At 36.5% G+C, this 16431-nt stretch overlaps 1 protein-coding gene across 1 annotated transcript in view; it reads left to right on the forward strand.

Moving 5' to 3' along the window:
- Nucleotides 1–12243, forward strand: part of CALCR (calcitonin receptor) — a 114861-nt gene extending 102618 nt beyond the window's left edge. Inside the window, exons 10-14 of the mRNA XM_012779651.2 lie at nucleotides 3385–3445; nucleotides 3530–3596; nucleotides 5612–5830; nucleotides 7157–7198; nucleotides 10233–12243. Of these exons, the coding sequence (XP_012635105.1) occupies nucleotides 3385–3445; nucleotides 3530–3596; nucleotides 5612–5830; nucleotides 7157–7198; nucleotides 10233–10475 (632 nt within the window). The 3' untranslated portion in view covers nucleotides 10476–12243. The remainder of the gene's footprint in view (nucleotides 1–3384; nucleotides 3446–3529; nucleotides 3597–5611; nucleotides 5831–7156; nucleotides 7199–10232) is intronic.
- Nucleotides 12244–16431: the final 4188 nt, after the last annotated feature.

Raw genomic sequence — 16431 nt, forward strand, 5'->3', positions numbered from 1 at the left:
CTCCTGCTCTTTCCTGTTCTCAAAACAGGCCAGAATGCAACCAAAATGACCTCTTATTATGTATTTTTTGTTTAGCTCCAGCCTTCCACAAAGACTAAGTTTTCCTTTCCCTGGCCTTCTCAGCCTCATGTACACCCTCTCAATAATTTCTAGACTTCCTGACGGTGGTAATCCCAGGAATCAACTAGATACTATTTAATCTCCTCCCGATGGCAATTATGATCATCACAATAATAATAATTGGTATAATCAAATGTTTTCCAATTTAAAACCTGAAAATAACACACCACCCCAAGCCCACCACACACACACACACACACACACACATACACTGTTTCTGTCAGATCTATTTTATTTATTTTTTAAAAAATAAAATCTATGGCATACTTCTTGTACCAGCTTTGACTATTCAAAAACATCTATCTGCCACACTCAGAAAATTTTCCACGGGAAAAAAGGACTATAAATTCATCCTTTCCTGTGACGTTCAGCAGAAATGAAGGCACCCTGAAAGGAACAATTTATACTGCTCTTTCCACATGGATGCATCGTGAATTAGTTATAAAACTTTTTGGCATCATCATAGACAACTCAATGAAGGTATCTGCTTAACATGCATAAAAAATTCAAAGGAAAAAAGGAAAAAGCTGTTCAACTGTATCAAAAAAGAAGGCAAAGATAATAACTAAAATATTTATATGATACCTTAACCTTCCTTCATCAGCAAATAATGGAAACTTTATTAGAATGACTCAAGTAGAATTCTAAAGAACACGACACTCAGTAAGCTAAGCACAGAATGGGGATTTCCTAATCAATGGGTATAATGCAAGATTAATAAATTCTAGAGATCTACTGTATCTACTGCACCTATAGGTTACAATATTGCATTATACATTTAAAACTCTGTTAAGAGAGTAGAACTCATGTTAACTGTTCTTATTACAGTAAAATAAAAATTTTAATTAAAAATTAGAGGGATTTGCACTTCCGTAGATAGACTTTTGGAAAGACATTGTCAGCAAAATTGTTTTAAAATGTGATTTTATTTAGCATGCCAGAGCTCAGTCTGTCTTTCTCCATTCCTACATACACACACACACACACACACACACACACACCAAAATTCCACCAAACTTGTTACCATTAAGAACTTCCGAGAACAAAATTGAGACATGATATAATGACATATTTTAAAGCAATAGCCCTCTTTTGGAACTTTGGGCAAGCATTGTTTCTGGGTGGGAGGGAAGCAAGTAAACTTGGTACCAAATAACTTCTCAAGAAAAAAAACAGTTTCACAGAAACTTTAAAGAATTTAATGGAGCAGAAAAGAAATCTCTACTGGATAATATTTTCATTGTCCTTTTGAAATTCTTTTCACACTAAGACAGTATGATAGGTTCTAAATTTACAATGCCAGGGGGAAAGAAAGGCATAAGCTAAATGCTTTGAAAAGAATCTTTAAAGTTAGATGCAGAAAATTTGGCCCTAAAGAGCCCAAGTCCTAGGACCTAATTTTTTTGCAACTATGCCCACCCATTTAGCTCAGCTGTGAATAATGTTACCAACTACAGGATTTGAAACCAATCTCAGAAAAGCATAAAAGACATTGTAAACATCACCCTCTGGGTGAACAAGAATCTGGTGGTGAAATGCTCCCCAACAGAAAATGAAAGAATGGTTCTTTCAGTAGTTACTCCCTTCCAAGTCCGCATGGCACCACTTAGTGGTCGATTTCTTTCAAATTGAAGCAACTTCAAAGATTGAAGTTTAGTTCTTAGAAAAATCATTTAATTTCCAGGACTCTTCAAATTGATTCTTCTCCTTGCTAGTGTCCCCCTTGTTAGAAATCAAAGGAAGAAAAATCTCCCCATGGACTTTTACATTGAACAAGTAGAACTTATCTAATCTCCCAGGGGAAAAAAAAAAAAAAAGAATCCTACAGAGAGAGGATTATTCTCACCTTCACCATCTTTGGTGGGAGGGATGTATCTATCGTTATGGATCTCGGGACCTGCAGGGAGAAGAGGAAGAGGAAAGAAAAAACAAATTGCATTAAAAAAAAGGCATCATAGCTAAAGGAAGGTGAGAAGTCCTAGGAGTTAAAAGGGGTGGGATCTGTACTCCTCCATGTAAAGTAGAAAACACTTTCCTTTATACAAAATGGTGAGATGGAATTGAGATTTCCATATGCCTCTCTTGCTACTTCTAAAACATGTATTTCAGAATAAATCCAGAGAATGAGTTTCTGTTTCTGAACCCAAGTGGGGGGAATTTGTATGTTAGAGGTGTGTGAAAAACACGATCATGTTTTGTGGAAACAGCAAAACTCAAAATTATTTCAAGCCAAACATTAAATCGATGGTCCTATTGAATTATATGCTTCATGGGTTTAGAAGCTGAGGTTATTCTTGGGTAAAAACTCAGTGTTTTGAGACATTCTCTTTTGGCATATAAGTCACAGAAAATAAAAATGTATATATTTAATTCTCTCCTGAGACACATTTCTTAATCTGATGATAATAACAAAACCTCTTTCTACAGATGTCTCAATCAAACCAAACACTATTCCATGGTTTATAGGTACATTGGAGTAAAAAGAGAATCTTTTTTAAAGAAAATCACAACTTTATTCTAGGTTACACTTACAGAATGAAAATATTGATTTTTAAAAAGATGTAACTTAGCAAGATGCATTGCCAGTAACTATCTCCATTGTTCCACTTATAAATTCAAAATTCTTTTTTACTAGCACTTTGAGTTTAGTCAGGGAAGTGGATGCTGAGCTGTCTTCATAAAGGTTCTATAGCAAAAACTTAAAGAGGGTAAGACATACACTGGCTTCTCTGAAGTGTTCGTACTAAAAGGAAAACAGGATCAATGCATGTGATGTAAACAGACATAAACAAAGAGGCTCTGAGAAATAATGTGAACATCAGCTAAGGCTTTAAAAGCAGACTACTGCTTCCATACACTGTTCCAGGTCACCTCCTTTTGGGGTGACCCAGCTACCCTGCCTAAGAGCCCAGTTCACCCACAGTGAAAGGCTTTCTGGTTTCGGTTAATAGTCAGCAGCAGCAGCATAGATATAACAATAGTAGCAATAGTCATAGTGTACCTACTACACTTGGTAATTTGTAAAAGGCTTTTAATTATCTGGATGCTCTTAACCAAACCCTCTGAAAGCACATGCTGTTCTAACAGGAAGCATTTTTAACTGCCTTGACCAAAGGTAATCTGTGCAAAAATATCAGGGGAATATCTTGACAGACACAGTAAATTTGCCAGTATTTTTGCAAGCAAACTACCATTTTCCATGCAACTGTATTTATATCTTATGACCAAGAAACCAAGTGTGACTTGTACTTTTCACATTTTTAGGGTTCCCGGCTCTGCCAACCGTTGCCCATGCTATTACCCGGGCCGTGTACTACGATGACAAGTAAGTATTATAGTAGTTTTTAAGTTAACATATTGGTACATAAAGTCAGTGCATTTGTGTCGATCTGATCTCTCTTTTTTTCAGCTGCTGGCTGAGTATGGAAACCTATTTGCTTTACATAATCCACGGCCCTGTCATGGCAGCATTAGTGGTGAGAATTGGTTTTTAAATCCATTATTAAAAGTGTTATCTCTTTGTTGAAACTTCTGTGAATATGATTCCATGTAGCATATGTATTATAACTTCAAAATGGATCTAATTTAATGATATTCTATGGTAAGAATAACAATTTCACTTTAAAGCCTTCAAAAATGACTTTTATTTATACATAGGGGGGTTACATAAGCTCACTTTCATACACACTATAACAGTAATGTAGCTTATTTTTTAAGACTTCTATAACTAGATTAGGTAAAGGTTAAGGCCAAGGGGCTACAGGAATGGTGAAAAAGTGTTGTTGATAAGGAAAGTGAGATACCATAAACGATGTCTTCCCTTTTCCCTGGGCCTGACACAACAAAACCATCTTCTTTTTCATCTTTGGTACATGAGCCATCATCGTAACTACCACTAATCACGCATGTGAAATATTTCAGGAATTTCACACACATTGCCATGCTCTTCCTAAAAACAACCCTCTAAAGTCAAGATGGCAGGTCATTTTACTCTTTAGGAAAACAACACCCAATGACTGTAGTAATCTCACTCAAAATCACGGAACTAGTAAAAAGTTTGGACATGAGGGACAGGGCAATGGAGAATGTGACTGTCTGATTCTTAATCCAAGTTCTTTATTTCTACCCACAGCTTACTATGTGTTGGCCAGCATCAGAACCAACAATTTAATAATTCATTCTTATTTTTCCCATTAACCTCAAAGGCAGTGTTTTCTTCAGATAAGAGTGAGAAAAATGAAAACAATCTCTAGTCATAGACCAATGTCCTGCTCCCACATTGAAAAAATCTCCATTAGGAACTGATCAAACTAGGTTATCATCCACACTGTCTTCTAACTGTCCTGGCCTTTCCAACAGAAATTAAATTCCTTCAGAGTAGTGATGTGCTCACTCACAAGCTCAGCTGTGCTCACAGGGATCCACTGATGTGGGTCTTGAACCTTTCTAACACTCTGTGAGGGTTCAATTATTACCAATGATCTCTTTTCTTTCTTGAAATTTTTGGACAGTAACAGTTATTTCTATTCCAGGTAGAAAAATCATTCTAATTATTTTTAAAATAAATTGTCAATTAAATTTTAAAAGCAACTTTGGTTTCAAAACTAACCTTCATAGCCAAAAATAGTTTGTGACCCAGAAGATGTCAATTTCCTATTTTCTTTTAATTTATATGTAATGTTCTTTTGCCATTGTGTCCATTGGTTTGGTAGATATCATGTTTCATATCAAAATAAAATTAGATGTACCCTTCAGTTTCTCTAGTTAAATAATCTTATGTCCTATGAACCTATACATATAAAATTGATCAGATCTTTCAATTATATTTTAATTTGATATTTTGATGTTGTACAAATGGTCTTTAGAGTGGTCTTTGGTAGTTGTTTGGTAGTTGTTTGGTAGGGTTTGGTAGTTGTTCCACAGGTGCAGACATTTGTCTAAACTTCTCAAACGTACACTTAAAGTCTGCATTTTATTGAACACAAATTATACCTCAATGAAAATATTTCCCTTTTAAAATGTTATTTCTAAAAGAAGGCTAAGGAATTTGTCTCTATTACATAAACTTTACAGATGAATTTTTCGGACCTCATTTCACTTTCTGTCAAGTAGTCCTGGCTATGGGGAAAATCTTGATAATGAAAAACAGGGAGGCAAGATGCAGAGGTGGTGTTTTCCACACCCTTTTGTAAAAGTTGTAAAATCAAAATAAAGAATAGACATCCTCATTAGAGTTGAACCTAATATATTTACATGCACAGGGAAAATATTTTCTTTATTTAAGAAAAACAAAGAAAATATAAATACAGGTCTAGAAAGGGTCTTTAATTATGCTGATGTTCAGAGTCCCAGGAATGCTGAGCAAATCATGGCAGGTGTTCTATGCAGGTGACATCTGTTCCCCACATTGGATAAACAACAGTGGAGAACAGTGGGTGTCATTAAGAGGTGCTTATCTGGATGATTTGCTCATAGCATCATATCTTTGCAGATCAACTTCTTCTTCTTGCTGAACATTGTCCGTGTGCTTGTGGTCAAAATGAAGCAAACCCGTGAGCCGGAATCGTACATGTACCTGAAGGCTGTGAAGGCTACTTTGATCCTTGTGCCCCTGCTGGGAATCCAGTTTGTTATCTTTCCGTGGAGACCTTCCAACAAGGTGCTTGGGCAGATCTATGATTACGTCATGCATTCTCTGATTCATTTCCAGGTAAGGAAGTCAATAGTGTATTTATTCAACCACTGTGCTTATTTAGCAAGTTGATCTAACTCTAAGGCCCATGATCTTAAATGTCACAACACAATCTCTAATTCAGGAAGTCCAGACAAAAATCTGAAGGACACCAGGTTTTATGAGATTCTTTCTTGCTTCTTCTTTCTGGGCCTGCTGTCCTATCACTCCCAGAGCCCTCAGCTGGTCCCACTCAGGCGTGTCTTTCTGGTCAAACATGCAATAATTGTCAGACCTTCCTTTATAAATAAATGCTGACTCTGGAGTCAGGAGGAGTAATGAATGTGCACAAGCTGCCCATGCCTCCTGCTCTATCACCCTCCCTTTGTCCAGCAAATGTCAGGAATCGATCCATGACACTTCAGTGTCCACAAAGGAAAGTTGTGTCCAGGTCTCTCCTCATGCAGGAGAGAATGGAGTGGGCTCTCAGGGGCTGTCCTGGACTGCCCAGTGTCTGCCACACTGGAGGGGAGAACGGCTGCCCCATTTCCATTCACTTTGCCCATATCCAAAGTTCCATTGAAAGCATAATGCTAGTTATTTTGAGAACAGGATAGGGCATGGAGGGTCGGTCCTAAGGCAGAGATGACTCTACCGCAGGCTCTTAGGCCCAAGTTTTGTTGTCTCAATTAAAATTTTCAAATTAGTTTTATCTTCTATTTTAGGGTTAATGTGAAAATGAGGCCAAAATTAACAGGGCTAAAAAGAAATTTTAGGGATTGTGTTCATAATTTGAGCCATTGCTTTGATCATAATTAAAACTTGGGCACAGGAAATCTTGCAAGGAGTGACCAGAATTTCAGAGCTTATTTAGTCCATGTCCTTATTTGAGCTTGGCTGTGGGTATAGTAGTGCACTAGTTCCATGATGCCACAGGATACAGTCAGGCCCACAGTCACCCATAATGACACTTAGGCTTATAAAAGATTTCTCTACTGAACTCTGTAAGATTTCAGTTTTTAAATTTTTTAAGTACAATTTTTTTTCAAATGCACTATAATCAGCATATTCTGCTATAAATCTCCATATTAAAGGGAGAAGTATATTAAACAGATTTACTAGAGTTGTCCTTTAGCCAAACAATAGCATCCTAACAAGAAAATACATTTTTAATGGAATATCTTGTGGTGTAGCCCTGAATATGAGTGCTAGGTAATTCTTTTTCTTGCCTTTTGACTTCATCAAACCTTGACTTGCTTTTGTAATAGTGAAATTTTCCTGTCCAGGCAGTCTATTTATATTGGTCACTAAACAACTAAATGCACACAGAAATAATTTCAACTCTATTGTTCTTTCTCTTTTTAGGGATTCTTCGTCGCGGTTATCCACTGCTTCTGCAACAGTGAGGTAAGCATGCATTTTATAAAGTACCGTCACTTGTTTATATAAAGCCAGCATTTTATAGTTTCCAAAGGGTCTCCATACACATTTCATTTGATCTCATTTCTACAGTTGACCTCATAGGGTTTTGTACCTAGCAGCATTGGGATTTTTTCCCATTATTCCAAGCTAAATATTATCTACAGGTATGTGGCACAATTGCAGATACTATCTGGACAGGCAGCTAAGTTATACTTTCCTTGAGTTGCATCTTGAACTGTCTACACCCTCAGCAGTAATAGTTAGATCTATTCTGGATTCCCGTAGAAAGAAAAGTCATATCTCTATTCCCTTTGGAAAACCCAAGCCCTTGCTAGGGCAGAGCCAATGTCCATCCAGTTTGTGCTAGTTCCTGCTTCTTTTCCAGTTGTTTGGTGCTAGTGTCGTGCCACTTTTTCAACATTTCAAGAATCACCTGAAGTTAAGACTCAAAAAGGATTCTTAAATAAATAACCTATTATCTGAATATTTATTTAGATCAATAGAATCTAGAGATTCATATAGCCAGTGTTCTTAGTTTTTTTTAGCCAGAATACCCTTTCTTCAAACAAAATCTTACCCGGGAGCTCAATTTGTAAAATATAAAAGTGGAACTGCTATTGCCCCAGAAGTTCTTTGAAAGAACTTCCATGGTTTTAGGGAACACAATTCAAAATCTCCCTCCTTTTCAAGTGAGAAATCTAAGCTCCAGAAAGATCATGTGACTTGCCTAATGTTGCAAATGCAGTTGTAGTTAAAACCAGGACTGGAACACAGATTTTCTGATTCTCAATTAAATTAACTAAATCCCAATTAAATTATCTATGTATATAATTTCTCCCTGGGGCTTTGTTAGTATACTTTCTCTAGTAGTGTATAACTTTTAATGCAAATGTATTTTTGAACATTTTAAATCAATTCCTCCTAATAGTTCTATACAAAACAGATCACATTTTGTGAACACACCAACATATTATTTTCCTGTTGGTAATTAGAAATGTTTTCTAACCATTACCAGTTAATATTTAATTAGTTCTCTATTCTTTATTTCTTAGTTAAATATTTAGTGAGCACCTAAAATATTTTGCTGCTCTGTGACCCGTTTGTATCCATCTCCAGCCTCAACATAGCAAGATTTTTATTGTTCCCTTTTCACTGATACATTTTATTCCGTTCTTCATCCAACCCCTCATCACCTCCCCCCAAAAATAGGAGAACAGGATTTGTTACCTCCATAATTTGAAAACTCGGGTATTCAAACTATCAGATTGCTAAATTATTCTGATTGCCATTTGTCATCATGAACCTTACAGTTGCTCTGCTGTGCAGAGATGAACTTCTCTAGCTACAGTTTCCTTACTTTCTGGACTTGCTTTTCAATGAATCATTTGGCTTTGCCTTCTTGTGAGCAAAACCTTGAAAATTATATGACAAATGCTAATAATTATCAGGAGAGATTATTACTCTACTAATACAGAAAAAACTTATTTGCTGAAGAATCATTCAGGGTTATATTATATATGTAGTTTTTATAGCAGTAATGGGTTTTGCAGCCATTTTTATCTTCGTTTGGATTTATACAAATGTAAAGTAGACAAAATGGTCTCCATGATCAACTAGTTACATGATTTGTCTCTGTTATATTTCTCCCAGATTCTCTCTCATGTGTTTAGTTGCCGTATGTGAGCTTAGCAACCAAATGAACTAAAGATGTGTTAATAAATGGATGCAGGCCGGGCACGGTGGCTCACGCCTGTAATCCTAGCACTCTGGGAGGCTGAGGCGAGTGGATCACTCAAGGTCAAGAGTTCGAAACCAGCCTGAGCAAGAGTGAGACCCTGTCTCTACTAAAAAAAAAAAAAAAAAAAAAATAGAAAGAAATTAATTAGCCAACTAAAAATATATAGAAAAAATTAGCTGGGCATGGTGGCACATACCTGTAGTCCCAGCACTTGGGAGGCTGAAGCAGGAGGATTGCTTGAGCCCAGGAGTTTGAGGTTGCTGTGAGCTAGACACCATGGCACTCTAGCCCAGGCGACAGAGTAAGACTCTGTCTCAAAAAATAAATAAATAAAAAATAAATAGATGCAGATACCTTGTATGTAAGCTTGCCTTATGTACTGAGCAATAGAAACTCTCAGAAATGCAGAAAAGATACTGTTGGAATAATCAGCTTTTTAGTTTTGTTCAACTATAAAGAAAAGCAAAAAGTTTGGAGACAAGAGGAAGGATGAACTTTACTATTAAATGGAATTCTGTTCTATAAAAAGCAGAGCTAGGCAAGCAAATTTAGTGCCTGTGTTATTATTTTCAGTTGCGGTTATTGTAGTTTTTGTATTTAGAGTTTCCTGACTTTAGCATTTTCTCTACCTCTTGTTTTCAATATATAGTTTCCCATATTTATAAAACAATTTGGCAAGTTTGTTTACATGTTAGAAGTCTTTCAATAAAGAGAGATTAAAGTTTTATTCTTAAAAGGTTGTCACTATATTAACCAGAGTTTTATCCGGCATATTCCATCTCACGTCATGTTGGATAAGGGAAAATCCACAGTATGAGGCCATTGTCATAAAGTCTAGAATTATGCTATAGTTTACATATATATTTTTTCATGACCAATACTATGTGAACTTATATAAAAGCTTCTCCCTTATCAAGAGTGGTAGCATAAAAAAATGTTTCTTAAACCTTTCTCCCTAATACGACGTGTAAGCCACATCGATTGTGAAATTAGATTAACTTTTATTCATTGGATACAAGAACCAAAGAAGAAACTCTTACTCAAGAATAGCAAATAAACTTGCCAGTGGTGATCAAAGCAATGACTTAGTTCTTCAATTTCCAAATACTTCTTCCAAGATGGTATATCCCATGTCCACAGCATATACAGCACAGCTCTTTAGATCAAAATTAACACTTCGACCTCCTTTAATCTCTGATAAACTCTAAGAATTGTGTTCATAAACTAGCATGGGTCATTTCTGACTATCATATGCAAACAAGGCTGACTTTTTCCTTCCAGGTCCAAACCACCCTGAAGCGCCATTGGGCGCAGTACAAGCTCCAGCGGAACCGCTGGGGAAGCCGCCCCTCCAACCGCTCTGCCGCTCGCGCTGCAGCTGCAGCAGCTGCTGAGGCTGGAGACATCCCCATCTACATCTGCCATCAGGAGCTGAGGAATGAGCTCGCCATTGACGTGGAAGAGGAGGAGGAGGGTGTTGAGATCATCCCTTTGAATGTCATTGAGCAAGAGTCATCCGCTTGAATGTGAAGCAAACACAGCATTGTCGTGATCACTGAGCCTTCATTTCCTGGGAGAAAGATAAATCATGTGTTTAAAGTGATTCCCATCCTCCCAGGCGCTGAGCATACCATTTGTGAAGAATTATTAAGTGAATTTGTCCATAGTAAATCTGGAGAAAGTTATTCTTGGTACTATTGCTTTGGGAGACAGTCTAGGAATGGAGTCTCCCACTGCAACTTGTGAACCCCATCATTCATCCGAGTTTGAGATACAGTTATCATAGTAATGCAAGTAAAGTATCCAAGAAAAACAATCTTAATTGACCTAGATTAAATACAGGGTGCTCCTTGTTAATCTTGAGCCATTTATACCTTTGAAAAATTCAAGTTACTGTCAATATTTTTCTTTTTAACTCTAGATTTTGAATTAGAATATTTCTGTATTTGACTATAGATCCGATTTTTATTTTTAATTTCAATCAATTCTGATGATACTCAGATATTTTAGCATCCCTACTATGTAAACTGCACAAATTACATGACCTCTACAAAACAAAGTGGCTTTTTAACAGAAAGATGACTAAGTTTCTTGGAGAAAAGACCTGCATATGGCAGGAATATGTAATGCTTTGAATGAAAAAGAAATTGGGAGTCAATTTGCTGGAAACATCATATGCTTGGCTTGACTTTGGATAGTCCTGTCCATTGGGCAGGGCCTAACTGTAAGGAATTGGTTTTAATGTTGAATCTGGTTTGGTTGCTGATATTTATAAACTGGGAGGTCACAAAGAATCCATCACTCAATTTTTCACAAAACTGCCAAAAATATAATTCTTAGTGGAAGAGAATCCTCTCTTTAAAGAGAGTTTTCCACTTTCCTAAACTCCTGGATTTATAAAGCAATTCACTCCAAGGTTTATAAAGCAGATTACCTCTTGCCCTTGGGTGCTATCTAGCAGTAAAAGATAAATTTGTTGAAGACTAGTAATTAAAAGACTCCATATAAGTCCATTAACTGCCTTCCACCCAGCTTCAAAGCTTAACAAGATCTCGGTCTTTTCCAGGAAGATTCAGTAGGGCTAATTAGAAATCAGTTTGTAGTTGACCTCTTGTTTGCTGCTATTAGCAAAACAGGAAAAAAAAAAAGGTACTGCTATAAGTTTAACCATAAATCAATTCACGTTAAAATAAAAGTACAGCTTCTTATTAAAACACCATATTATATTCTCTCTCTCTCTCTTTACTTCCCAGTATAAGATCTTCAAAAATCCCTGAATAAACCAGTATCATTACTGAAATTAATTTATGAATTTGCAACATAATCTGAGTTACCATTATTTAATTTGTATGCTAAATGAAGAGATATATTGAAACCCTCAAAATCCCAAGTCTCATCTATGTCATCTTATGCCACTGCCTTTCAGAAGTGATTTAATTGTGGAAATACAATAAATTGATTTGTTCTGGTTACATATTTAGTGCACCCAGAAAAAATTATATTACTCTAACGAAAATTTATTTTGGATACTGAAGTTGCTTAAGTCTCCTTTACTGAATGTAAGGGAGGAGTTGAAAAGAAGGTATTTTTCCAATCACAGTGTTATGTAGTAATGTTCTATTTTTGTTTACAACATGGAAAACAGAGTATTTCTGGCAGCTGTGGTACAATGTGATAGTATATTGCTCAAATATTTTAGATGTGATTGTGCTAATATAGTAGGGGCTGAAGACAACCAAACAGCTTATAGTAGAATTGTGAATAAGTTTTCCTAAAATTATGTGAAATGCTTGTGCTGTGTATATGTGTAACTTAATACAGACTATATTAAAAGCAAATAGATGTATATTTGCATATTTTTCTAAAGAAATACATTATTCATCTTTTCATTCGTTCATCTTGTCTCCTGCTCATTCCATGATCCCTTTTTCATTTTAGCCATGGTCTGCTGACATCCCATCTTGTTTGTACTGTAGAAAGGAAAAGATAATCTGAAAGTATAGCTTAGAAACCATGTGCAAAAATATCAGGATTATTATCTTTGCTAGTGTAACCATCTTCACTTTGACTGTAAATTCAGTGACACAGTTCTCATACCCTTGGTAATGCAAAGCCACACACAATTGTCAATCTCGATTGTATAAGTTTGAGAAGCACAGCAAAGAAATCTAGGGCAAGAAAGTATCATATCCTTTTATCACTCTTGTTTTTATTATTATAGGACCCAACTTGATCTGTCCAACAGCACATGAGATCTTTAGAATTGTTACAATCATTGGTTTTTAATATCATTTGGGAGAGAGACTAAACCTGGATGAAAGGTGACTAATTAACTATCATTAGAATGCATAAAGGCCACTATTGGAAAGATTTTCAGATCTGGAAAGCAAGAAATGGAAAAAAAATTAGGATTAAATGAGAACTGTGATGGACTAATAAAGGATAACAGGAGCAATTTGTAGAGTCTTCTCAGTATGATAGCATTTGAAATTGTTGCCTCATGAGATCTGAGGAACTTTTTCAGAAAGGCTACATAGGGGCTACATCTTTCCCTTTATGTTCCAGAGGGCAATACAAATATATATTATTATCCATGTGATCTTAAAAAACAAAAGTAATTTCCCATCATACCATAAAATCTGATTCTTCAAGATACAAACTGGCACTCAGATGGCTAGTGGCCCATCTGCTTTGATCCCTACTACAAAATGATCCAAAATAGGCCTTTAGGTGCAAATAGATATAATGGTTCCTGAAGGAGGAAAGATGTTGGAAAGACATGACAAAAATGCCGTAATGTGCAGGTACGACCCTTCTCATTCATTCCTTCACTCATTACTTGTTGATTCAATAGATGTTTCATACATATTCGATCCCACTCTAAAACAAGTCTTCATTAATTGTGGCTATCATGGCAAAGTTTCTTTGCAATAGGGATTGCTTCATTTCTGTGTCAGTGTGAAAATCACAACATGCTAGGTGAACACTTACCATAACCACTGATATCTTTGGGGTGGAAGAACAACGTGACACATGTGGTTGGGGGTGGTAGCTGAGTGTGATCTTCCCTCCTCATTAACAAGGACCAGAAGAAGTCCACTTATAAGAAATATTCTCAGAACAAGATCTCTATACAAGGGTTCAAAGAGGACTCATTTTCTTGACAACGTGGTCCAAACTCATGGTTTTTCCATTGGCTAGATTATTACAGCTCAATTGCTCATCACAGGAGTTAGCACTTTAGGGTTTAAAATGAGATTATTAATTAAGAAGGGAGATCAGAAACCATATTTAGAAAATCTATCAACTCAGGAAGAAATCCCACTTGCTATTTTCAAAGAGTAAACAAGGTGTATTACTCCTAATTTAAGCTTATGTCAAATTAATTTTACTGAACTATTATAATAACGTGGAGCCAGGGGGTTACAGGAAACAATAACTAGAAACACAAAGAAAAAGGATGATAATTTGTACATGTGAGGCAAAGGAAGGTAGAGAAGCCACATTTGAAAATTAAGAATTATATTTCTGATGATTCTTTTCCAGACATGAAATTAACATCTGTTTAATATCTCTGAATAATAAATATGAAGGATTGAAGGAAAGAAAACACAGCCATTGAAACTGTAACTAACTTAGTTCAGAAAGATTTTCTGATATCATATCTTCCTCCATTTTGAATTAGCAAACATCTCTGAAAGATTTCAGATTTCTATTATCTTAAGCATTGACCAGCCAGTCTCTTAGGTCACTGATCAATGTCCATGTCTATTTACAGAAATTCAATACCTTCTGTCTAACTTTCCCAGAAGCCTTCCACTGAGACTCACACTGTGCCATTCTCTTCACCTATTGACCAGCAATGCCACCTCATGTCACTACAGTCTCTGTTGCTTAACAGATCCATTATTTTATTTTAATTTGGAGAAATTTGCTTCCTAATGAAAATCTCAGAGTATTTCCGGTGAAGTACTGAATGAAAACTTGAGGTGAATTTAATGAAAAAACAAATGCAGAAAATATCAGGAAATCAATCTCCATCCAACTCTGCCAGACTGGCTGATCAAAGCTAGTACACTGGTCTCTCACACAGAGCCCATACACCCAAACATAGACCCAGCTGCAGACTCCTCATATCTCTGCACAACAGGATGGCTAGCTAGTCTCTGGGCAGCAAGCATTTCTCTCAATGCAGCGCCTTCTGCACTGTACCCATGCAGTGTAGCTTCTGTGTAATGTCATTGGGAAAGGAATATTGTGGGCTTAAAGTTACAGAGAACATCCTTTAAATAGAGATGATTTAAAAAGAAAAAGAGAGAGAAACACCAGTCATTGAAAGACTGTGTTCAATATAAATAGACCAATTAACTCACCTATTCTTTGTAACAACTAATTCTCCTTTTAACCCCATTTTAGTGATAAGAAAACTTAGTGGAAGAGAAGTTGAATAACTTGTCCACCACAACAACACAGTTAGTAAGTGGCTGAGCTGGGATTTGAATCAAGACTGCCCAGTGCCTGGGCTTTTTAAATTGCCATCCTGGTTAGTCTACTATATATTATCCTGCCTCTCAAAATAAAGTTGTTCCCCTTGTTCAACTCTAAAGGGTATCGACAGTAATCTTCTGTCGGTTGAGAAAAGAAGAGAGATTGTTTTCCATATTTGTCTTTTTGATCCAAAGTAAACAAATTCATGGTCCATATATTCCTTTAAATATAAGCAGCCTTCAGATGAATCTCATCTTTCTATGGTTTAAAAGTCTTTCTGTAGTGATGATTTCCTCTTTTAGCCAGTGAGGTATTCACACACAGTGCTGGTTTGCAGCTTCTCCACTTCAAATGTGATCTTTGTACAGATATTTGGGAGAATGTTTTGGAAAATTTTCCATGGTTTTTCGATGAACACACTAAGCCTAACTTAAGGTGTGCTAAAGAGCTAGATATAAGTAGTCCTTGCTGTACATGATACTGTTTGTATCAAGACTTCCACTTATTGGTTTCAAGAATTTGGGCCTGAATTGATAGGATGATGAAGAACATGAATATTCATTCACCCATTCAACTATTCACCAAGTGATGAAGAATGGCAGAGTCAAGGAAGAAGGGACACTGTGGAGTAGTAGGACCACCCACGATGGCAAACTAGTTAAGGTGCTGATTCCCCCTCTGGATATCAACCCTGGAGACAGTATAAAAGCAGAGAGGAAACATGCATTTCAACTATTAGTAATTAATTTAAAAAGCAAGAAACAAAAGGGGAAAATACACATGAGAAAAAAAAAACCCTAAGCTTCTTAAACCAGTATGCATTTTGAGGAGAGGAGAAAAGGATCTAGTGAACAGACAGAGGCTATAGGCAGTAAAGAACAGGAGAAAGGAAAGCATTTGTGTTCTGCACTTCACTCTCTCCATTGCTTTGGGACACCACCTATAACAACAGTACTGATTTCTGGTCCAAGTGTCCCGGGGATACACTCAGGGCAAGACAAAAGCCCTAAAGAAGTAAGGAGTTGATGAAAACAAACAAGTGTGCACTAAGTAGCCACCTTGGGTATTTGTTCCTCTTCTCTCCTCTCCTCTGATCCCATAAGACTGGTGGGTTATAGCTTGGAGAGATTTCCTCATCCCTATGCTTTTACTCTTCAGGGTTTACAGTGTTCAGGTTTAAGTTTTCCTGGCAGAATAACCACAGGGAAAATGATCAAGGATGCTGCTATGGTGACTAGGTCTTTACCCTGGGACCCATTCCTTCATTCTCCTTAAATCCACCAGGACATGCAAAGCCAAGGCCTAGTCTTTGCCCATTCTCCAATAGACATTAAAAAACCAATTATTCCAGGAACAGAAGCTCACAGGACAAGATAATTAGAGATCTGAGGAATACAACTATTCCAAAAGAAAGCTAACAAACTAAACAAAGTATACTACCTTCTAGAGTGACTGGGAAACACTGATGAAAAATTCCAAATAAGCTTGAAAA

The sequence above is a fragment of the Microcebus murinus genome, chromosome 9 (assembly GCF_040939455.1).
Source record: "Microcebus murinus isolate Inina chromosome 9, M.murinus_Inina_mat1.0, whole genome shotgun sequence".
In the NCBI taxonomy this organism is placed as follows: domain Eukaryota; kingdom Metazoa; phylum Chordata; class Mammalia; order Primates; family Cheirogaleidae; genus Microcebus; species Microcebus murinus.